This window comes from Adiantum capillus-veneris, chromosome 5, assembly GCF_014529385.1.
Source record: "Adiantum capillus-veneris isolate H3 chromosome 5, ASM1452938v2, whole genome shotgun sequence".
Taxonomy (NCBI): Eukaryota; Viridiplantae; Streptophyta; class Polypodiopsida; order Polypodiales; family Pteridaceae; genus Adiantum; species Adiantum capillus-veneris.
The window spans coordinates 25,856,280-25,880,640 of record NC_140935.1 but is presented as its reverse complement, the minus strand read 5'-3'; the positions used below and the strand labels follow the sequence as shown (position 1 = coordinate 25,880,640).

At 48.2% G+C, this 24,361-nt stretch overlaps 2 protein-coding genes across 3 annotated transcripts in view; one reads left to right on the top strand and one right to left on the bottom strand.

Annotated features, from left to right (window-relative positions):
• Window positions 1-24,361, top strand: part of LOC147457037 (mediator of RNA polymerase II transcription subunit 15a-like) — a 102,672-nt gene that overhangs the window by 37,508 nt on the left and 40,803 nt on the right. The window lies entirely within an intron of this gene.
• On the bottom strand, window positions 4,101-4,679 carry LOC147457038 (uncharacterized). The gene is made up of 2 exons (XM_086512076.1): window positions 4,635-4,679; window positions 4,101-4,544 (listed from the first exon to the last, which is right to left on the bottom strand). Exons 1-2 carry the CDS (start codon window positions 4,677-4,679, stop codon window positions 4,101-4,103), a joined length of 489 nt encoding a protein of 162 aa, XP_086368202.1.

The following is a 24,361-nucleotide window of genomic DNA, read 5'->3' as shown; positions in this document are numbered from 1 at the left end:
TCTCTGCTCTCACTTTGACCCACTTATATTTGGCTTGCTCATCCCTCCGAACAACACGAATGAGGGGTTGCAGCTTCTTCCTGAATAGGACTGCCACACCTCTTGATCCCCGTCCTCTTTGCGTTGATCTCACTTCTTGCCTACAAGTAGTCTCCCAGTGGTATCCCATCACTCTAGGTAATGTGCCGTTAGGAGATATCCCAGTTTTCTTGAGTGCTGGTCTCTTCTTCAGGAATTCCTTCCTAGCTTCCAGTGTAGGCAAATGTGTAATGAGTGCTGTTTCCTTGGGCCTTCCTTTCTCATCACTTCCCTTCTTGCCAACTCTCCAAGCACCCATGTGTGTGGGTTCAGAAATACCCATGCGCGTCAAGAGATCTTGCACCATTTCTTCTACTTTTCCAGTGTCTTTGAGACCTGTAACACGCACATGAAGGGCTCTAGTTGTAAGGTGCAGCGGAAGTGAATGTTGAACTTTGCTCAAGATTAGTGATCTGAACTGCGCTCAAGGGTTCCTTTTACTTATGGAAGGGAGAGCCTTCCGTTCCTTTAGTGAGAGAATGCAATGGACACAAACAAAGTGGTGAACACTGTGAATGAAGGTACATGAGACTGAGAGATAGAGAGAGAAGAATACGACACTAGAATGTTGTCAAACCCTCCTCCGAAGGCCCCACTCTCTATGGCGAGAGCAGTCTACTATTGATTGCACAAAACTCTAAATGCTTTGGACTTGCCGACAATGTCGACGACGATGAGGACGACGGCGAGACGGGCTGAAATCTGAAAACGCTAAGGGCTGAAATCTGCAAATCTTTATCTGCTGAATTCTGACTCGATGTCGGTGACGACGATGCAACGACGACGCGCTGAAAACGCAGATGCTGAAATCTGCGTTTTCTAGGCTGAATCTGCAAACTGTGGCCGATCTGACCGTACAGCAAGGATTTGCTTCGGGAAGGTGAGATCTGCGAGGTTTGGGGGACTGTGTACGGTGTTTAAATGCTGAAAACTGAAAACACTGAGGCTATGGGCTCTGATCTGACGCTGCGGATCTGCAAAACGCGGGGGCTGAGCTGCAAATCCAAAACGCTTGGCTGATTTGGAGCTTGATGCAAAAACGCTAGGCTACTTGTTGGAGACTGCTACTGCCGAGGCTGATCTGCCATGAAAAAACGCTAGGCTTGCTGTAGATGAAAAACGCTAGGCCTGCTGATGCAAAACGCTAGGTTTGCTGATGGGGGAAATCTTGTTGAGAAGGTGCCTGTTGAACTCTTGTTCCTGCTGCCTCTTCTGTAAGAAATGCTAGCGCTAGGGTTTCTTATATACTTGCAATTCTAAATTGCCCTACCTAGTTCCCAACAAAAGTCACTTAAACATAATAAGTGAAAAATGGCAAAAATAGGAAAATTAGCACTGTAAAGTGCTCCCGATGGAATCTGATGGTAATGCTGATGATCATGCTGTGTGCAACCAGAGGATATGCATCTACTCTAAGTACCTGGGCATGCACGGTCTGGGAACAGACTCACAAAGGTGCCAGAACACTTCCTGGGCTAGATTGATTGAACTGGACTGAACCCTTGTCATGAAGTAGCTTGTCCACGTACACATAGGGTTAGATGTGCCCGTGACATCCCCTTCTTTTTAAAAGTGAGGTACTGGTACCGATTTGCATGGCGTCCTTGTAGGCTGCTAACATCTCAGGATAGTCTTTGAAAAACTCTTCATCAACCCACACTGCTTCGTGGGTTCCTCGATCCTTGAACTTCAAAAAGTATTGTCTCACTTGCTTCTTTGAACCATGGCGAAACCGATGCAACAACACTTGCTCTGGCTCCATGACTTCTGCTTCATCGATGATCTCCGACTCTTCTTCCTCCGAAATGTCCTTTGGAGGCGTTCCATGAAACACTTTCAACCAAGAAACATGGAAAACGTTGTGCATTGCCATGAGTTAGGCATTGTAATTTCATTGAAACCTTGTTTATCTTTTTAATGACAGGAAATGGACCATACATTCGAAAAGACAACTTTGGACACTTCTTTCCAACTTGCTTAAGAAGTTGCTTCATGATTCTTAAATACACCCAATCCCCTTCCTTGATTGAAACATCCGACGATGGTAATTAGCCTGCCGTGAATAAGACTCCTGAGCCTTGCTTAGCGAAGCTTCACACTCTCAGATATCTCATCCAATGACTGACTCTCAACATTGGCATCAGGCATTTGACTGACCGAGCGAGTCAAGAGTGACTGGAAAGCAAGGCCAAAAGCTGCCTCATACGGAGTTCGACCAATGGCAAAGGAAAAAGAGTCGTTCAAAATAGTATGAACCAATGGGAGATAGAGCTCCCAATGAGACTGCTGATCATGTACATATGACTTTAAAACATCAAAAGCCAACTGATTGTAAATCTCTGTCTGACCATCTGACTGTGGATGAAAAGCCGATGAAAAATTCAACTCAGTGCCAAAAATTTTCAAAGAGTTCGTGCCAAAAATTGGACGTGAACTTAACATCCCTATTTGAAACAATCGATTTTGGAAAACCACATAGGGGGTACCAATGCTTTATGAATAACCGTGCTACATTTTGTGCAATGACTGTGGCCTTACAAGGAATCAACGTGCAAAACTTGCTGAAACGATCAAGAATTGTCAAACATTGAGTGTTCCTTGAATGCAAACCAGGTGGAAGGTTAGTCACAAAATCCATGGAAATATCTTGAAAAGGTCCATCGGGAATAGGCAGCGGAAGCAAGAGGCCTTGCTGCTTACGTCGAGGAGCTTTTACCTATTGACATATAGTGCACTATGTGACATAACGAAACACATCTTTTTGCATTTCAGGCCAATATTACATGACCATAACACTTCATTAGAGACTCATCAATGTGTGTGTCAGAGTCATGAGAAGATTCAGGGTAGTGTGTGATAGTGCTTGTGGTTGCTGTGGGTGCCTTCTGTTCTTTAGGTGGGGTTGTCTTAGGACAAGCCTTCTTAATGTGACCCTTGACGTGACATTGAAAACATCTACCTTCTTTAGCATAAATCACTTGTTCTTCAGTCGTGATGTATCCTCCTACAATTCCTTGTGCAGCTTTTTCATGTGGGGTTAGCTTAGGTTTTGTAGGTGCTTTAGCTTTACCCTTAGATTCATTTTTAGAGTTCTTTTCCGAGGAATTAGAGGAAGAAGGGCTAGAAGAATTACCATTCTTACCATTCTTACCGTTCTTACCATTCTGAGTGTTCTGAGAATTCTGCGGGGTTCCTTGAGAAGTCTTGTTTTCCTTGGGCTTTCCCTTGTGCTTCATCTAGTGTGTGAGAGCAATTGCTACCGCCTTGTTGAGATCGATGGGATCAAGTACCTCGACATCATACTTGATATACTTGTCCAATCCGTAAAGAAATGCCTCTTTGCGCTCCGAATCGGATTTGCGTAATTGAGTGCCGAGATGCAAAACACGATTAGAGAAAGACATAACCGGCATACCATTTTGCTTGAGAGTGCGGCAATCGTCCTTCAATCGTGCGAGGTAATGAGGTGGCATAAACCGCGCCTTGAGCTTGTCTTGGAAATCAGCCCAACTGAAGGATAGGGGCGTGAGTTCGTCGGCTTCCTCTAGGTGCACGGCTAGCTGTGCCTCTTGCCATGCGTGGTACCCAAGGTGGAAAGGTGCGCAGTGTATGGTACGGTTTAGGTACGTACAGAACGTACCGTACTGAACCAACCTTTAGGTACGTGATAGGTACGTACCATTTGTAAAAAAAGATAATTACACTAAATTTAAGTTCACAGACCTTTCAAAATTCAGCCTCATTAACAATGCAATGCTTAAAATGAACATATTGATCATAAAACTTAATGACTCATTTTTCAATACTCAATGAGAACCAATGACCATAAATCATAAAACCAAATAACAACTACAAACATCATGTCCATGGCATCAGCCAGAAGTCGGCATATACCATACAAACTGAATCAAGATCCAAAACAAAGTACTGTGAAATACTACAATGCCATAATAACAATAAAAGTCTGCTGCAGCCTGTCCTCCAAAGCATGCAGTCACTAGTGTGCACTAAGACGTGCAGCCTCAAAAGTTTGTGTCAGATGCGGAAGATGAATGGTCGGTAGAGAGCAAGCCCCCATCATCAAGGACATTGCCCTCCTCATCAAACTCAGGGTCAGGCTCAACATATGTCAACTCTGGTACAAGCACCTCTGCACCACAAGCCTCCTCAGGCATATCAACAATCTCTGCATGGATGAGCCGAACAACTTCATTTGCTCGCCTGCGATTGGAGCAAATAGGAAGCTTCCCCCTACGAATGCTCTCTTGTCTCACAGTGTCTGGATCTCCTCCCACCGTGCGTAGAGGAAGGCTAAGAGCTCGTGCACGTGATCTAGTCACACGACAATCCACGCTCTCGAGCTCTCTATGCAGCTCTTTGAGAATCTGCTCCTGCTCGTCTCTGATCTGTCGGTTCACCTCCTCTGGTCTAGGATTATCTACCATTTTCAGCTCTGTCATATCAACCTGTTGAAGAGTAAAATAAAGTTAAAATCACTTATTTATGGCATATGCTTGCAGGTTGAGTTTAAAGTGGCCAACATCAAGATAATTTACCTGTTTGGGTTGCCCCAAAGAATGGTAACTCTGCACGAGCCTCATGTTGGCTTTGCAATACACCAACTTCTCCAACTGAGAAGTGCTAAGGCCATTTCGAATCTTCGTGTGTATGAGAGAGTAAGCACTCCAATTGCGCTCACATGCTCTAGCCGAGCAATCCTGCTCAGTGCTCAAGCAAGAGCGCAATCATCAATGCACATAAAATTAGGAGAGTGACAAGTGTCAAGTAATATAAAGATGAAGTTAAAAGTTTAAAATAGTATATACAATGAAATCATGGATGGCAGTTTCCTAACCTGAGAAAAGATACGAAGAGCAATGCGTGAGAGGTTGGGAAGACCAACTCTCCCATACGAGTGCCACCACGTCAAGGGATACTTTGTGGCTTCCTTCCTCAAAGAAACTGCTGTCGTGAAAGAAGCACCAATGCCATTCATGTAGTTGGTGAATTCCTTGTCTATCCCAAGCTGATCATCCTCTGAAAACATGAGCCCAACATACTCTGATTGTTTTGTGCTGAGCAAGGTATCACTCCATAGCTCTGGCGACCTGTAGAGAGGATGAAGCATGGCAGCCATCGCATGTATGGGATGGCTCATGAAAGTCCAGCGGCTCTCAACACATCCTAATAAATCTGATCGGCTGAAATATCAAAACAACTTGTCAATACAAGTTAGAACTTAGACTTGATGATTAAAACAGACAACCATTAGAACATGAGAAACCCTTACCGATCAATAGTCAACAGATCGCATTTGGAAACGTGGTCTTTCATCTGCATAAACAGATGATAGACTAGTCCCAAGGTCGATCCCTCCATATCCGTCAATCGAAGGAGGACGTAGATTGGTTTGAGTGCCACTGAAAGAGCGTGCACTTCCTACCAAAAGCTCTCATCAAGGATCCGCCTCTGCAAGTATTTTGCAGATTCATCCTGCGATCTTGACATGCCTCGCCATTTTGGATCCACCAGTGTCTGGAGTAGTGGATCTCTAAGTTTGTAGAGCCTCTGTAAAACCAAGTAAATGTAGGCAAACCTGGTTTTTGAAGGTCGAACCATATGCAAAGTGCTATGTCTGCGGAAGATAGCAAGAGCCTGATGTTTCTTGCGAAAGAATGTGGTGACCTTGACTACATTTGCAACTATGGGCTGCACCCATGAAAGTTTGCCAATATCCTCCATGAGCAAATCCAAACAATGTGCAGCACATGGAGTCCACACTATGCCAGGAAACTGTTGCTCCACCATAAATCCCATTGCCTTGCAATTAGCTTCATTATCTGTAACCACCTGCACAACATTCTCCTTGCCAACTTCCTCTATGGCTGTTTTGATGTGACCAAAAATAAACTCAGCCGTGATCTTTTTCCTTGCTTTTCCTGCATCCACAGCACGCAAGAAATAGGTGCCCAAAGCAGAAGACACAAGGATATTGATTATGTGTCGTCTGCGTATGTCTGCCCAACCATCTGAGATAATGGTGCATCCAAACTTCTTCCATCCAGCTTTCACAGGCGTAAGTGCCTTGTCAATTAAGGCCTTTTGTTCATCTAGCATAGTGGTGCGCATCTTGGTGTAATCAAGACCTGTCCATGTCTCAGTAGGCCCCACCTGTGCAATGGCTTTTACCATTCTTTTCCACTGATCCGTGTGCAAAACATTGAAAGATATGTTGCACTCAATAAGAGTGCGACATATCTCCATCTCTGCCACCCTCTGACGCTCTTTCACCCAAGCCTGAGAAGAGATGCGACTAGGCAAAGTGGTCTGCGTTGGTGTTTCAGATGTACCTTTTCCACGTGGCAAGGAATCCTCATCTTCACCGCCAACACGTGCTCTCTTCTTGGAAGTAGGGGGTTGCATGGAGGCTGAACCTCCTCCAACCTCTGTCTCCGCACCTAATGACTCCAACTCACCAACAAAAGCATCATGTAAAGCATCCTGTGTGCTGGGAGCACCTCTCAAACCAGGAGTACCAACAGGAAAATACTCTTGAATAAGCTGCTCCCTCAAAGGTGGTGGTATTTTCTCACATGCACCAATCTGATCAGTGCACCCGATGTTCGTCAAGTGCTTTTTGACTCGCGTAATAGTGTTGGTGTACTGGTCCCCACCATACTTGCATTGCCATAAGCGTGTGCCGGAACCTTGCTGAGAAGTGGTCGTGATGATGCTCAACACATTGGTGTGGAGCGACCAGTTGGGGTTGGTTTTACGCGGCATAATGAATCCTGCACATTGCAAATGCAAAAGAGTGCACATACATGAGGAGTACGGAGTGCGAGAAGAGTACGGAGTGCATGGTGGCAGAAGCAGTACCTTTTCACGCGCGTAGCTCGGCTCTGCAGGTCTCTGTGCACTGCTCTGTAGACTTCTCTGTAACAGAATAGAGACTCTTTTGGTTTCGTGGTCGATTAAAAAAGCCTAAGGCTTTCTCCCCTTCACACTAATAAGCCCATCTGAAAGCGCTCCCTAGCGAAACTCGTCCGAGGAGAAAACGCCAATTTTTTTATAATGCCGCACCGTACCGTACGGCACGTACTGTACCGTACCGTACAGAATGGTGCCGTACGTACGTACGGATTCCGCCCTGGTGGTACCAATTGATGGCATCACCGGCAAGGTACATAGCTACCGTCAATACCTTGCTATTCCGTGTCTTCTTAGTTGTCGCAAAATAAGCATTAAATCGATGCAACCAAGAATGAATAACCGTAGCATCCATCTTACCATCATACTTACTGAAAGTCAACTTCTCTGTGATTGGGTTGTTGGAATCTGCATCGTGGCTTGCGCCACTTTGAGGAACTCCCACGATCTTTGGCTGGTTCGGACTTCGAGGCAAGTACTTGTCGAACCAATTCTTGAGTGCGTAGTTCTCTTTGAGCCTCACGCTCGACCTCCAAGGCCACTCTTTGAGCTTCACGCTCGGCCTCCAAGGCCGCTCTTTGAGCTTCACGCTCCTCCTTTCTTTGTGCTTTTCTTTCTTTTCGTTCATCGCACTCGCGTTCTAAAGCAATGCGATTTGCTTCTTGTTGTGCCAACGCAATTTGATTCGCTTCTTATTGGACCAGCGCAAGGCAAGTCGCTTCGCGATTGGCTTCTTGTTGCTGGGCCATCATGTTCACGCGAGTCTCTTCTTGTTTGGCCATCATGTCCATCATCGACTTGACCATTGCCTCCATAGGATTTGGTCCACTCTGTGGCGTAGATGCCGAAGGGGGAGGGTCGGAAAAATCTCTTGGTGGGGAGAACTCTTCGTCGCCTCTCTCATGCTCACCACCTGTATGCGAAGTATCCATTCCGCTTCGGGTGATGACCATGCACTATGATCTTTGGTTCTTGGGTGCTTGAGGGTTTTGAGGTTTTCTTTCGCTTGCAAACCGTGGTTGAAGGATCTTCTCTTCACCCGAGTTCTACTCCTTTCTGCGGGCGCACCCCTTGGCGGCCTTGTGCTCACACCAAGGTTGCTTTTTTCCACCTCACTTCGATTGGCCGGCCGCTAAGTGCACGGTCCGCTCTCAATGAGTGAAAAGAGACAAGGGGAGGCTGGACAAGCCCTTCTTTTTTGGGATTCTTGTCACTCTTCAAAAACACGATTAGGATCGACACGCCCAAGTGAACTTGGGTTCGTGCGACCGCAACAAGCAGAAAAAAACTTGTGATTCTTGTGGTTCTTTCCTTGAGTGATACAGAACACTGCCAAAGCTGTGATACCAATGTAAGGTGCAGCGGAATGAATGTTGTTCTTTCTCAAGATGAGTGTTCCATATTTTGCTCAAGGTTCCTTTTAGTTCTTATGGAAGGGAGAGCCTTCCATTCTTAATTGAGAGTGCTATGATCACGAACAAAGTGAGTGGATATTGTGCGTGCAAGTGTATGAGACTGATAGATAGAGAGAAGAGAGATACGACACCAGAGACGTTGTAAAACCCTCCTCCGAAGGCCCCACTCTCGTGGGCGAGAGTGGTCTACGATTGATTGCACAAACGGGTACAATGATGATGCATGAAGCTGATGCAAATCTAGACTATGTCGACGATGACGACGGGGATGGCGAGGCCGACAATAGGGCTGAAAACTGAATGGTTTTACCTGCTGTCCAAAAATGCTCACTGCTGAGATCTGCTGCAAGTAAAACGCTGAAATTCGGGGCTGACTTTATGCTGCAAAAAAACGCTGAATTTGCCTGCTAAAAACGCTGAATTTACTGCTGTGTTTTAGGGCTGAAAACGCTGCTGTACTGCTGCGATCTGATGGTGAAAACGCTAGGGAACAAGGCCTTCTGGCGATCATGAAAAATGCTAGGTGCAAGGGGGGGGCTGCGGCCAAGTATTTGCTGAGAAACGCCAAGGCAAGGGGTGCTTGGTGGTTCTTGTTGAGAGAGGGGAGAACCTGTCGCCAATGGCCTGCTGTTCTCCCTGCTCATCTGCCGTTTAGTGCTAACCTTGGTTTGCTTATATATTTTCTTACCCAATTTTCCCTACCTACTTTCCAACAAAAGTCACTTAAATTAATAAGTGAAAAATGTCAAAATAGGTAAAATAGGCTAAATGCACTGGAAAAATCCCCTAACTGATTCTAATGGATTTTGATGGGAATGCTTATGATCATGCTGTGTGCACCCAGAGGATATGCATCTATACTAAGTGACTGGGCATGCACGGTCTACGAATAGACTCACATAAGTGCCAAATCACTTCTAATCTAGATTGACTGGACTGATGGAACCTTGTTATGCTGTAGCTTGTCCACAGACACATAGGGTTGGATGTGTCACGTGACACCTCTTTTGTGTGTAGGATTGGAAGAGGGGATTTTTTTTGTTGAGATCTGTTCCGGGGAATCGCTTTTCGAGAACCAAGTTGCGTTTCGAGCGTCGAGACTTTGAAGGTAACGATTTTCATGTTATGATCTCTAAGTATTTGTCTGCAGGTTTACTTCCTCTTAGTGAGGGAGTAGGAGCAGAGGAAGGCGTGAGCCTCTGCAAGAGAAAGCGCTCTGAGGAACTAGAGCCAGATCAGCCCAAGGGTTTCGTACCCGAGTTTGGGAAGTAGATCCACGGATCCGAGAGTGGTAAGACTCTCGAGATGTGATCCGGAAGTTGAAATTCCCAAGGGAAGGAGTTCGTGTCCAGGAAAGCAGAGTTCTTCTGCAAGAAGAGGACTTTGGAAACAGAGTCAGAAAGAGTTGCAGGGATGCCATGCCCTGAGTCTGGAAGGTGAGATCCAGAGGCGAGAACCTTGATTCTCGAGGATTTGGAATAAGGAACGGAAGTTCCTTGGAATAGGGTTTTGCCCTGGAATAGGAAGTCGAGGCTTCCGAGAATCATCAAGTCTTATTCTAGAACGAACGTGGTAATACGTTCGGTTCAAGTGCTTGTATAGACCTTAGTTACACGGAACGGGAACGGGGGGCTCCGGGACGTTTCCGGAACGGGGGGCCCTCGGGGTGGCGGAACGGGAATGGAGGCCGGAACGGTAGCCTTGAGGGAAAGGGAGAGGGAAAGGGAGAGGGAGCCTTGAGGGAGAGGGTGAGGTAGAGAGCTTGAGAGAGAGAGGGTTTAAAGCCCTTCTTTATATAGGAGAGGATGGAAATAACACCCCCCCAAAAGTTCAAAAAATCTGCCCCAAACTGTCATTTTTTAAAACTTCGGTGTTCCGAATTTGCCGTTCCGCGTTCCGGATGTCGTTCTGGGCCCTGTTCCGCCTGTCGTTCCGGTTATGCCTGGGAAGGGAACGGCGTTCCGGTCCCGTTCCCGTTTCGAGGAGGCGCCAAGCTTGGGAACGCGTTCTGGGAACGGGAGGGCCCCGTTCCGTCCGTTCCCTGTTACAATGGTATAGACTTCTCCTCAGTAATAAAGATACTATTAGGGGGGGGGGGGTCGAACTTATCTTCTGGTCCCCAGTACTGTGTCGATCTTCTCACTCTCTCTCTCTCTCTCTCTCTCTCTCTCTCTCTCTCTATTTCTCTCTATATCCTCTGGCTTCAATAATAAGTGATAAATCCTCCTCATCCGAATGTATTTTATATTGTTATGCGCTCCCGTTTGTGATAGAAATCTTGCTGAGAAGGTGCCTGTTGAACTCTTGTTCTTGCTGCCTCTTTTGCCAGAAATGCTAGCGCTAGGGTTTCTTATATACTTGCGGTTCTAAATTGCCCTACCCAGTTCCCAACAAAAGTCACTTAAAAATAATAAGTGAAAAATGGCAACAATAGGAAAATTAGGTATTCTGCATTGTAAAATGCTCCTGATGGAATCTGATGGTAATGTTGTTGATCATGCTGTGTGCAACCAGAGGATATGCATCTACTTTAAGTGCCTGGGCATGCACAGTCTGCGAACAGACTCACAAAGGTGCCAGAACACTTTCTAGGCTAGACTGACTGAATTGGACTGAACCCTTGTGATGAAGTAGCTTGTCCACGTACACAGAGGGTTAGATGTGCACGTGACACTAGTCTTTCTCTATTGCTCCTCCTCAATTTTCATATTGATGATGGTCGATGTCGGTGTGGCTTCAAGCATCTTATCTTTTCCTTTCTTTTCGTCCTCAATCCACTTTTGAGCTTTATCAACCTTCGCTTGTGTTTTGAATAGGTGCTCCGCCCACGAAGAGGTTGTTCGTGCCTTTTGCTCTTACTCTTCTCGTAGAGTTTTGAGCCGCTCCTTAATGCTTTCAAGCTCCTTGATCATTGAGGGTTGATTTTCTGTCTCCTTTGTGGAGGTATTTTTGCAAGCAACAAGGTCTTCCTTAAGTGCTTTGATCAATGCATCCTTTTCATTCATGCGTTCTTCCATTTTTGATTTCCAGGATTCAAACATAGCGAGTGCATCCTCTAATCTTTTCTGCGTCATACATTCCATTACATCCACTTCTGCCCTCACAATCATCTGCATTTCGGTCTTCAATGATGCGTACATCTCGTCACGGTTTTAAGAATCTTTTTGTCCAATTATTTCCTCTTATCTGCATACATAGCCTTTTTATAAGTTTCCACATTTGCATACATCTCTTTTCAATGTCACCCCTCAAGAGGCTCAGCTCCGCCTTAATCATCACTTGTACCTTCTCATACATTAAGTCATCTTTGACTCTAGAAAGTTTCTCTGCTCTCACAGAACTTGGCGATAGTGTGCTCTCTCGGAACCTTTGCCTAAATGTCGCTTTCATCCTCGACATCGATTGGTTGGAAGAAGAAGAGAATTTTAACATTGTAGGAAACTATCCCAAGAGACCTTAAAGATATATTTGACGAGGAGAATCAATACTTGTTATTCAAGAGGGAAATGGCATAACCAATCCACACTTGGGTGATAGAAAGGTTACACCATTTTCCTCTTTTTTATTAGCACACACCTACACACCCTGTCACAAGACGGGCACCACGTGCCATTAGAAAAGAACAGATTGAACATACTTTTAGCACTTCAATAACAACTGAATTGAGAGAGAGAGAGAGAGACGACACGCGACACGGAGTGACGGAATTGTACCCCAGATAGTATTGGCCCCAAACCTTGGCGCCCCTTTCCGTATTTCTTTATATTGCATCAACATAGTACAAGCCAATACTCCAGACTCTGCACCTTCTCCAGGAAGCATGCTAGAGAATGAGCCCTAACCTCATATTTAAAGGCCCTAGGTCCCAAAAGCAGTTTTTCATGAAAAGCCTTTTAACTCAAAAGCTCCTGGTTCAAAAGCAATGCCAAAAAGCTGCAAGCGTAATTTACGGAAATCCTTATAGCCTGCCACGTCATCAGTCAACACAATTTTCGGAAATCTATCACATCATTAGCAGCTATGCAATTTCTTGTGTGTGTGTGTGGGTCTTGCTTTATTTCCTTTTATGTCACTTGGGGCCCCATCGGACGGGGTCCCCATGTTGATAGGACTTCTTCTTTTGTTACTTGTTCTTCTTAGGGTTTAGGCCCCTCGGCCGACATTTGCAAGTTGACTCCATTCTTCAGGGCTTTGACACGTCAGCAGTTTGTTACACACCACACATACACACCGAGAAGAAGAGAATTAAACGTGAGAGAGAGAGAGAGAGAGAGAGAGAGAGAGAGAGAGAGAGAGAGAGAGATGAAATGTTATATTAACGTCTTCAAAAGGCCAAAGTGACCTATGAGATTAGAAAGTTACAATGTGGTGGATTTGATACAAAGTTTGAGTAACAAAATAAAAATACTATGGAATCCTAAGCTGTTAGATGTGAACTAAGCAGCTAGCTGGGATTGTGTAGGATAAGAGTGTGGAGGGTGAGGTGAATGGGGGGCTAATACAACACAATGCGGGTGTATCCTTAAAAAGAGCTAAATCATAGGAGATCCAACATTAGTTGTTGGCGGATCTCATCAATCTCCTCCATGGTCAGTAGTCTAACCGAGCGTCATGCATGTCGGGCCAAAGTGATCCGAATCTCTGATGCATCCTTCGTCGATGCTCTGTAGTCCTCTGCAGTGGTGGGCATCTGGATCTCCCCAGCTTGGTTGCTCGGTCAATCAACATGCCTTTGGTGCGAGAGAGAGAGAGAGAGAGAGAGAGAGAGAGAGAGAGAGAGAGAGAGAGAGAGAGAGAGAGAGAGAGAGGGGGGGGGGGGGGGGGTGGGGGGGGGGGGGGGGGGGGGGGGGGGGGGGGGGGGGGGGGGGGGGGGGGGGGGGGGGGGGGGTGGGGGGGGGGGGGGGGGGGGGGGGGGAGAGAGGGAGGGAGATGAAAGCGCGAAGGAGAGGCTACCGGGAGATGCGAGAGGTAAAGGAGTGCAGGTTTGGGCCGGGTGGAGCCAGGCTTGAGTGCAAGAAGACTGTAGTGCTGCAGATCGAAAGCAGGGAGAGAGAGAGCTCGTATGATTTGGGGAAACCCTCATAAATGGTTTTGTGGCCTTCCCACTTTTATTATAAGTGATTTTAAAAATGTGTCCAGGTTCAATGTGAACCTGGACAAAGTAAAAAAATGTACATAAAGGGGGTCATTTAGGGCCTTTAACCCAATAACCTCCCACTTAAACGCGACGCCTTTAAGCTAACCACCTCCCACCAGCTGTATGTAATGCTTATGTTGAGCCTTAGCAAGACTCTTAGTGAGAACATGTGCAGGGTTATCCTGTGTATTGATCTTAGTCAGCACTCTGGCTATCACATCCCAACCCTGGAGTACTAGTAGGCATGCCAAGTTTTTTTGCAAGTCTGCCCAACCGAATGGCTTCCTTCGAGGCTTCTGTGGCTGAAATGTATTTAGATTGAGCAGTACTCAGTGCCACAATTTTCCGCAACCTAGAACACAAAGAGACTGCACCACCAGCAATAACAAATACATATCCAGTGTTAGATTTCCTGATATCCATGTCACCTTCCATGTCTGCATCACAATATCCCTGCAACTTTAAGTCACTTTTGCCATAACAAATACACTTTGATTGTGTACCTTGCAAATATCAGAATGCATTTGACAACTTCCCAATGCGCTTTGCCAGGATTGGACATGTATCGACTAACAACTTCCACTGCATAAGCAATGTTGGGACAAGTGGCAACCATAGCATACATAAGAGATCCACAAGCTGATGCATAAGGGATTCCCTTCTTTGCTTTCAATGCCACCTCATCCTTTGGGCAATTTGCTTTGCTAAGCTTGGTGTATGGAGGTAAAGGTACTCCAAGAGGCTTAGCATCAGCCGTATTAAATCTGTCAAGTACTTTTGCAATGTACTTTTCTTGAGATAAAAACAACAGTTTCAACTTTCTATCTCTTTTAATACGCATGCCCAAAATATGCTTTGCATCACCCAAATCCTTCATAGCAAATGCTGAATTTAGCTTACGCTTCAGAGCATTGAGACTAGTCTTATGTTTCTCGGCAAGCAGCATGTCATCAACATAGAGAACAAGTATGATGGGACTACCATTTTCATCCCTTTTCGTATACAAACAATGATCTGGATGACTGCGTTTAAAGCCTTGAGACAACATAAAAGTGTCAAACTTCTTATACCACTGCTGTGATGATTGTCTCAAACCATACATAGCCCTTTTCAGTTTGCATACTATTTCCTCGCGTGTAGGAACTACAAAACCCTCAGGTTGTTTCATGTATATGTCCTCCTCAATATCACCATGCAAAAACGTTGTCTTTACATCCAATTGATTCAATTCCAAATCAAGCGAGTTCAAGTTGCATAAAAATTAGAGAATTTCAAACAAATACTCTTTCTGAGTCCCAATCGCTCGTTGCTGCTGTAGGTTGCCTACCCCCGCCATTCCCCCCCCCCCCCGCTCCGCTTCTCGCCGCCCCTGCCCTACACTACGCATTCTCGCTAGCCCCCCTCGCTCCTTGCCCACTCGCGCCAGCCCGCCCCTTCTGCCCCTCCCGCTGCCCACTAGCGCCAGCCCGCCCCCTCCGCCACTCTCGCTGCCTCAACCCGTCTCCCTTCAGCCCGCCTCTGCCTTTGCCCCTGCCCGCCTCCCCTCAGCCCGCCCTCCGCAACCCCTCAGCCCCCCTCCTCCCCTTTGCGCATCTTTAGTCCCCCTCCCCCCCCACAAGGCCTCGCTCTGTTTAGCCCTACAGTGGTGTTCTCGCTGGGACCCTACTCGTCGGGTATCGCAGGTGTTTGTCTTCGCGCGTCCCCCCTTACCATCGCAGCAGCAGACACAGATGGAGGCTCATGCTCCGCCCCAGAGGGACTCCTCAGAAGCCCCCTCGCTTGACCGAGCTGAGCCCATCATCCAACTTACTCTTTCACCGATAGAGCAAGCGAGCCTTGCAGCAGAGGTGGAGCGCCTCCGTCATCTGCAAGATTCTCGGCACCAGACCCAGCAGAGGAGAGCTGCGTGATCTTCTCCAGGCCCGCCTTCTCGTAGAGGTGGGCAAGATCTTGGACGTTCAGATCCTCGGACGAGGCTACTATCAGATCGAGTTTGAGACCTCCGAGATGCCTTCCAAGGTCATCGCCATGAGCCCCTTGACCATCCGAGCAGTTCGAGCCCACTTTTGACAGTGGAGACATGGTTTTGATCTTGCTTCAGATGTTCTGGTAGAGGAGGCAAACATTCCTATCTCCGTCTGCTTTCGTGGTTTGCGAAGGGAGTACCTACCACTTTTGTCCAGGATAGGCTCAATGATTGGGACTGTCTTGGAGACACCTTGCACGGTAGCCTCAGTAGTTGCCAAGGCGGCTGGCATCCCTCAGTTTGCGTTTTGGTTAGAGACACTCACACTCTTGCGAAGGTCATCCTATCCTACTTCCTCGGGTGAGTGGGGGTTGGTTTAGACAGAGCGTGGAGTATTTGGGCCTCCCGAATCAGTGCTTCATTTGTCGACTGATGGGCCATCTTGCGAAGGCCTGTCCACGGAGGAGGCCCCGACCTACACCACAGCCCCAGCCCCAGCCTGCAAGGGCTGGCCAGCAGCCACAGGCAGAGACATAGAGCACACAATCAGAGCCACCCTCCGAGCCTAGGGCTCCAACGGAGGAGGGATGGCAGCAGGTTCGTGGTCGACGATGGCAGGGGCCAGCGACAGCCTGGCAATTAAGAGTGCTCCTCAGGCGCTTGCCCAGCAGTAGTGGGTTCCCACTGATACCGATTCGGTCCTCTTGAGTAGGACGAGGTCCCTGCTCCGCCCCCACCTCAGCTTCACCCTCGACAGCCCCCCCTCCCCCCGAGTTCCCCCCCTCCATCAGCCCCCCCCCCCCCCCCCCCCCCCCCCCCCCCCCCCCCCCCCTCCCCCTCCCTGCCTCCTGCTCCGGCCGCCTCTCCTCCTCGCCCCTCTCCTCCCCTTGCTTCTACACCCCCCCCTCCCGCTCCAGTTCCATAGTCAACCCAGGGGGCACGGCCATCCCCGGCTGCTAGGAGATCTCTTGGCAGCGCCTTTGCCACGAGTCGCTTGGCGAGAGAGGGACAACCTTTCTTGCGACCCCCTCTACAGGTACAAACGTCTCCCTTTGCAGCTGTCCCTCGTGGTTTGACGAGCTTTGACATTCCTCGCCGATGGGACTTCTTTGCCTACGACTTTACACACTTTCTCGGCGACTCCTCATCAGACCTTGAGGCAGCCTGCTTCAGGGTTCATGTTCTGTTCCTTGCAGCTAGGGGGATAGAGGCCTTGGACTCATCGGTTGGCTTCTCTTTTCCCCTTTGCGGCAGGGACCAGACTGAGTGGACTCTCGACTCAGTGTTGGAGTGGCTCCAGACACAGGCCCTAGAGTTCTCTCACCACATGGGAGACCTAGGAGTTACAGACATGCTTCAGACTCTGTGGCCATTGGCCAAGTTTGCTGTGACCCCTCTAGATGCAGCAGGATGTAGACACATTGTGGTTCACTTCTTTGCTGATACAGAGTGCCCGCCATGCTATGTACATATTCATGAGGACTCTTGGACAGAGGAGGTTGCTTTACGCACGACTCGGTCTACTTGGGCTTGGGCCAGACACTCTTTGCAGTCACGCCTATCTAGAGAACGCTCGGATGCGGATTACTCCCCATCCAAGCCAACCTCGAAAATAGCACGTTTAGTTGCTGCGGCAGCATCTATTCTCTCTCGCTCCCCATGAGGATCGTCATATGGAACGTGCAGGGATTAGGTGGCCCCAGTTTCAGCGTCAGAGGGGCCGACTGCGTCAGGAGCTTCAACGTTGCCTTGTGGGTGGAGAGATTGATCTCCTTATGCTATAGGAGCATCATCTGTGTGAGAGCCGCATTAGAGGATGTGGTCAGCTCTTGCGTGGACGATATGATACTTTTTGGTCAGCTGCTTTTGGACCTGGAGGCATCCAGGGTGGGGTATATATGACTATTGCGGATTCTTTGCAGCAGGCCATTGTGGGTAGAGGGATTATTGTGCCAGGCGTGGCTCAGTGGATCACTATGCAAGTTCAGGGTTGCCTTGTGGGCTTCCTGAACATATATGCGCCCAATGTGGCGAGTGCACCAGCAGAGTTCTGGTCACAAATTGTTGAGTCTCTTCCACAGGCAGAGCAGTGGTGCATAGGGGGTGACTTCAACATGTTGGAGGTCCTTCTGACAGGATTGGTGGTAGCCATGCTACTGTACATGGAGTTGAGCTGGCAGCTTGGGAGAGGTTTTGTATGACTCTTGAGGGTTTCGGATGTGTGGCAACACTCTAGCTTTTGTGAGGCCCCCAGACAGCCTGGCTTTCTCTCGTTCGCACCGCAGAGTGGGAGGAGTGAATATCGCGGATAGATCGCTTCTACACTAGTGACCATTCTGTGACTTGGGTGGGACAGTTGGCATTCTGGCGGGGGCTTCCTTCTCTGACCATGCACCAGTGATCCTCACAGTGGCAGATAGGCAGAGGAGGGGGAGCACGATGCTTCGCATCCTTGACAGGGTCTTGCTGGATCCACTCTGCACTCAAAGACCGAGTAGAGGCTCTTTGGACAGAGAGCTTGGACATGTAGGATTCTCCTGCTGACAGAGTAGCCTCAGGACTAGCTCAGCTTAGTCGTTTCTTTCTCAGGAGTCTTTGGCTGGCCTCGCCTGGCTGCAGCGAGAGAGGAGCAGCAGCGTCTCAGACGGGGCGTTACTTCCTTGCAGAGGATGCAGGAGCAGCATCCAGACAGTCCTTGGTTGGAGGAGCAGTTACAACAGGCTCGCCAGGAACTTGTTAGCACAGAGGAGCGGCGCCATGAGTTTGCTTTCCATCGATAGGCATCTCAATGGACGCATGTGGTGACAGAGTGACCGGTGCCTTCTTCGAGGCAGTGGGACCTCGGCATACGCATGCCAAGGTCAGTCAGTTGAGGAGGCCCGACGGGTCCGTTGCTTCTGAGCCAAAGGATATGCGTGCATTTGCTATTGACTTTTACCGTGAGTTACTGTCTGCAGAGCCTCATTCAGAGCGTTAGGATGTATGCAGGGAGCAGGTGTGGGCACATATGCCTTGCCTTGTGACTGAGGAGATGCGTCAGAGGCTTGAGCTACCACTTCAGCTTGAGGAGTTGCAGACGGCTCTTAGTGCACTCCCCCGTGGTAGCTGTCCAAATGAGGATGGTTTGACTCCCAGTTTTCTCTTAGAGTACTTGGGACTTGCTTGGCCCAGATCTCTGTAGTGCTTTTCAGTACATCTTGCACACAGGAGAGATGCCTGACAGCATGAGTGAGGGTTTGATCTACCTCATTCCCTCCTTGACAACATCTTTACTTTTTGGGAGGCTTCTGCCCTAGCGCGGCTCCGTGGTGAGGATCTGGTGATTCTTCTTCTTGACTTTGAGAAGGCCTACGATAGAGTTGTATGGGACTTACTGGAGGGCACTCTACGCAGGATGGGCTTCTCAGATGCTTGGATCAGAGGGGTGTCAGCTTTGTACAGACGGGCACACAGTCAGGTACTTTTGTGAGGAGGTAGAGGTGATCGTTTCATGCTCACACATTCTGTCAGACAGGGCTGCCCTCTTGCCCCCTTCCTCTTTCTGTTCTATGCTGAGGCGATGAGCAGGTTTTTGGTGTCGCAGCAGGTTGTTTACGAGGCTTAGCACTCCCTATTCAGAGAGATGAGCTATTGGACGCTGAGTTTGTTGACGACTCAACCTTGTACTTGGATGGCCAGGAGGCCAACCTTCACAGGTGTGAGCAAGCTCTAGAGACCTTCTGTTGTGCATCTACCGCACTGATCAACTGGAGAAAGACAGTGGCTTTCTCGGTTGGTAGTGCTCCTGTGCTCGATTAAAAGGCAGGTGAGGGTTTCAGGTGGATTCCCCCAGGGACTGCAGTTCGGTACTTGGGCTGTCATGTTAATTTTGACTTGTCTCCCGAGCAGCAGATTACTCCCCTCCTCCTGTCTATCAGGAGGAAGTTGTTACATTGGAGCTCCGCACGACTTTCTTTGGCTTGTAGAGTTGTAGTGGCCAACCAGGTGTTGTGGCTACTATGTGGTACATCACTTCTTGTTGGATCTTCTAGAGTTCTTGTATCAGTCATGTAGAGAGGCTGATCAGGAACTTCATTTGGTCAGGGCGTGACACTCAAATAGCCCGGGCCAAAGTGGCTTGGCAGGTCATCACTCTTCCTTGTTCACAGGGAGTGCTTGGGATTATAGAAAGAGCACAGCAGAGCAGAGCCCTTCTTGGGAAGTTCATCGTTAGAGGACTTCTTCCAGGTGAGGAGCCCTGGAAGGAGTTCTTGCTACAACGGCTTCGTGCTAGGGTGCCTTAGGCAGGAGGCCCCTGGCGACCTTCGACCAGATGGATCTTCACAGAGATGCGCAGAGTTGGTTTGAGCAGGTGGCTGAAGGACCGCTTCGCTGTGAGTTTGCTTCGACCTTGGGAGCATTTGCGGCGAGGCTTGGGGCAACGACAGCCTACTTGCATGGAGGAGCGTCTGCGCGACAGCCCCATTTGGAATCCCATGGTTAGCTCTCAGAGAGGCCACTTGGTTGGTAGTCGGCCTCATGTTTCCTGGGTCCCATGGCAGCAGGTCCATCACGCTCTTTAGGTGATTGATTACAGTTTTCATGTTTGTCAGAGGAGCTGCAGGGCTTTCAGCTCTACAGGGCATGAGAGGGGTGCAGAGCATGTGCTAGGACATCTCAGAGGTAGTACCAGCTGAGTGGCTCACACCTCTCGAGCCAGCAGCAGCACCCAGATGGATGGGAGCCTTCACGCGACTGGAGGTTCTCATCTCAGTTCGGGCTTGCTCAGAGATTGTTCCCTCCTTTTTTTTCGAGTTACAGAGTGAGGGGCGCTTACAGCGAGTTGCAGTAGAGGCCCCCAAGTGGCAGAGTGCTGTTTTCAGAGGATCTGAGTGGTGGGCATCTGTGGGAGGACTTGTGTGATTGATCCTGACCCAGTAGCTCTTGAGATTGGACATTGGAGACTGGGGGCTTGGGAGTGCTGTCCACTGGCACGAGTACAGTGGGATCTTGGAGAGTGGCTTTGGAGGGACCCTTTCTCTTCTGCAGACCACCTAGGTGTCCCTTTCTTTCAGTACACTGTTCGACTGGGACGTCACATACTGGCAGCACAGAGAGAGGCTCGCCCTGCTTTAGCACCTCATTGGCAGGAGGAGGGTCTCACAACTGAGTTCTTGGCAGCTTTTTGGGAGAGGTTGTGGGACTCCAGACAGCCGAGGCGAGTCACTTTGTTTCAGTGGCTGGTCGCACATAGAGCTACAGCAGTTGGGAGCTGGCTTGTGCATAGTGGTCTCTCGGCCGCATGTGCAGCTTCTTACCATCTTGTGGAGAGTCAGCGTCACTGTCTTTGGTATTGTCTTTTGGCACAGCAGGTGTGGCTTCGTGTTCTTCGGCTTATGCGTGCTCTTTCCACGGCTCGGCAATACACTTGGGGGGCAGCTGCTTGGTCCACTCTCACAGGCCCGGCACTTCAGTTTGAGCTATCTTCCACCAGCAGGATGATAGTGATGCGGGGGGGGGGGGGACCTACACTCCAGCCTGCCACAGAGCTTACTCCGCAGGAGTGGTGCAGTGAGAGAGAGGAGTACTGCGAGCTTATCAGTGGCCCGACACTCTGGTTCATCTGACGGGCCCGCTGCTTCCGCATCTTTGAGGCTCCCCTTGTACCACCAGCAGAGACTGTTCGCGATCTTTGGCTAGAGCTGATCCACACTCTCAGAGGACAGCTCGGGAGACTCCAGGGCAGCTCCGACCGCATGCGGGAGCGCAGAGAGCCATTCCTTCGACTTTGGCGTCCTGGGTCTTTTTTCACCATGCTTCAGGGTGTACTCAGATGGCACTACCATCCTTGTGTGTGGCTTTTCCCTCGTCCCATTTCTTGATTTAGCCTCATTGTATATATGGTGTTTTTTCATTGGGAGAGTCTCCCCATCATGGTTGTTGTAGCACTCTCTCGAAGAGGTGGTTGTAACCCTATTGGCAGTTTCATTAACTAATAGAAGGATCTTTTTCTCGGAATTTTTTTTTTCCAAATCAAGCTGTAACAAACTGCTGACGTGTCAAAGCCTAAAGAATGGAACCAACTTACAGATGTGGCCGAGGCCTAAACCCTAAGAAGAACAAGTAACAGAAGAAGTCCTACCAACTTATGGGGACCCGTTCGATGGGGCCCCAAGTGACTTAAAGGATTAAAATAAAGCAGGACCCGCACAGACACAAAAATTGATGACGTGGCAGATTTTCGAAAATTGTGCTGGCAGGATGACGTGGCAAGCTGTACGGATTCCCGTGATTTACGTTGGTAGCTTTTTGGCTTTGCTTTTGGACCATAAGCTTTTAAGTTTCAAAGACATTTTACTGTAACTACTTTTCAGGCCAAGGGCCTTCAAATATGCGGTTAGGGCTCATTCTCTGGCATGCTTCCTGGAGAAGGTGCAAAGTCTGGAGCATCGGCTTGTACTGTGTTGATGCAATATAAGGAAATATCGAAAGGGGCGCCATGGTTTGGGGCCAATACTCTCTGGGGTGGAATTCCGCCACTCCGTGTCGCGTCATCTCTTTCTCTCTCTCTCTCTCTCTCTTTGAGTTCAATTGTTAATGAAGTGCTAAAAGTCTGTTCAGTCTGTTCTTTTCTATTGGCACGTGGTACCCGTCTTGTGGCAGTGGTATCAGAGCATCAGGCGTGTGCTTTTCTGAAAGCATACCGATCCTATAAAAGAACAGACAGAGCTATTGGAAGTTTATTCGAGGTATCTTCGCCCTCCAACCCGGACTTATTAGCCACTCCTACCCTTACTTCATCGCGCACGGGCGCGCTCCCGTCTTCATTGCTCATGTCTTACATGGCATAAACCGTTAAGATCACTTGCAAAGAAGGATCCAATTTTTATTTCGAGTCATTGTTTTTCTCAAAAGCAGTGCCATGCAGATGTTGATGTCTATAGCTACCAAGCCGCACACTCCAAGTACTTGACAAGCTTTCAAGAATTTTTTTTTTGTCCGAAGTTATATGGTTTCTGACATCTTCCTTCGGAGTGCAACTTCTGGCAGAGTGGGGTATTCTGAAATGCTTGCCATGGAAACCCTAGCAGATTATAACATGAAATTTTTCGACATCTCTCAGTAGATGTCTCTTCACGAGCAGATGACCTTGGAGGTTCGGTGTGATTGCTATCTCTTGGGACTACCATCGCCGCCAAAGAAACACTGTCTGTTCAAGAGCTGATGGACCATGCTATGCTCGGCTACGACCTCATGGAAGGAACCTAACCCTAATTTTTGGTGCAGGCTTCAAGATGGAAAGTCAGTCGACTTTTCGAGCTCGATTGATGTCGAGATTTCTTTTTAAGTTTGAGTTCTGTTTGAGTTCGTGATCCTGTTTGGAATTTGTTTGAAATGGATGGTATCTATTTTGAACTTGTCTTGGTGCCGATTTGAATTGTTTGACTCTGGTTTTAAATACTGGTTTCAATGATTGGTGATTTTACTCCCGATGGAGAAGTGAGAAATACTATTTTTGTATTGTTTGAAAACCTTGGAACGACACAGGCCGATGCCTGGGGAGCGTTCTGTTGTATGCTAGAAAACCTCCGAACAACGCAGGCCGATCCCTGGGGAGCGTTTGGTTATATGCTTGAACCTCCAAGCGACGCAGACTACGGTCTTGGGAGCGTTTGGTTGTACAGTCCTCTGAGCTCATGGCCCGGACCTTTTTTAGGTTATTTGCGAGGGGAGTAACGAGGTAGTCGTTGAGTAGCTTCATACCGCAGACCGTTTGTCTCGGGGGAGTGCTCAACGGCGCTGTTTGTTGTGTCTTGTAACATGCATATGTAAGCATTTGTGTTGCATTGTGATGTGCCAATTACTGAATATTCCTAGTTGGATGAGATTGCCTGGGTATGTAATTTTAGTGCATCAAGACACCCGTGGAAGATCAGTACGGTCTGGGTGTGATGGCTAATTTTACTACGCCGGAATATCAAGAGTTCCGATCTGGACGAAAGGAGAAGCTAACTCCTTGATCGAAAGAGCAGAAAGGAGAAGCTAACTCCTTGATCAAAAGAGCAGAAAGGAGAAGCTAACTCCTTAATACAAAGAGCAAATTGATTGTCCCTCGGAATGTCCCTCGGAAATTTTTGAACTAACTTAAGTTGTTTTGCAGATATGCTGTAATCGTGGACGATTACTCTCTTTCAAGAAGGGGAGATGTAACAAACTGCTGACGTGTCAAAGCCTAAAGAATGGAACCAACTTATAGATGTGGCCGAGAGGCCTAAACTTTAAGAAGAACAAGTAACAGAAGAAGTCCTACTGTAAGGTGCAGTGGAATGAATGTTTGAACTTTGCTCAAGATGAGTGCTCCACAATGTGCTCAAGGTTCCTTTTTGTTCTTATGGAAGGGAGAGCCTTCCGTTCTTAATGAGAGAGTGCAATGATCATAACAAAGTGAATGGACACTGTGCGTGCAAGTGTATGAGACTGAGAGATAGAGAGAGAAGAGAAATACGACACCAAGACGTTGTAAAACCTCCTCCGAAGGCCCCACTCTCATCGGCGAGAGTGGTCTACTATTGATTGCACAAACTCGTACAAAGTGGATGCATGTGACTTATGCAAGTCTAGGCTAGGTCGATGTCGACGATGGGGATGACAAGACCGATGCTATGGCTGAAATCTGCTACTCTTTATCTGTTGTTCCAAAAATGCTAATGCTGAAATCTGAGGCTGAATGGCTGCTGTCCTCAAAAACGCTAATGGCTGAAATGATCTGACACCAAAAACGCTGATGTGGGCAGGTTCTAAACGGCTGAAAACTGCTGGTCTTTAGGGCTTCATAAGCTGAAAACGTGCTGGCTG

Bases quoted from the DNA above. Each gene is read 5' to 3' on its own strand.
- LOC147457038 (XM_086512076.1), bottom strand. From the start codon at position 4,679: ATGAGGCTCGTGCAGAGTTACCATTCTTTGGGGCAACCCAAACAG. The intron at 4,545-4,634 runs GTAAATTATCTT...ACTCTTCAACAG, and splicing joins CTTTGGGGCAACCCAAACAG to GTTGATATGACAGAGCTGAA.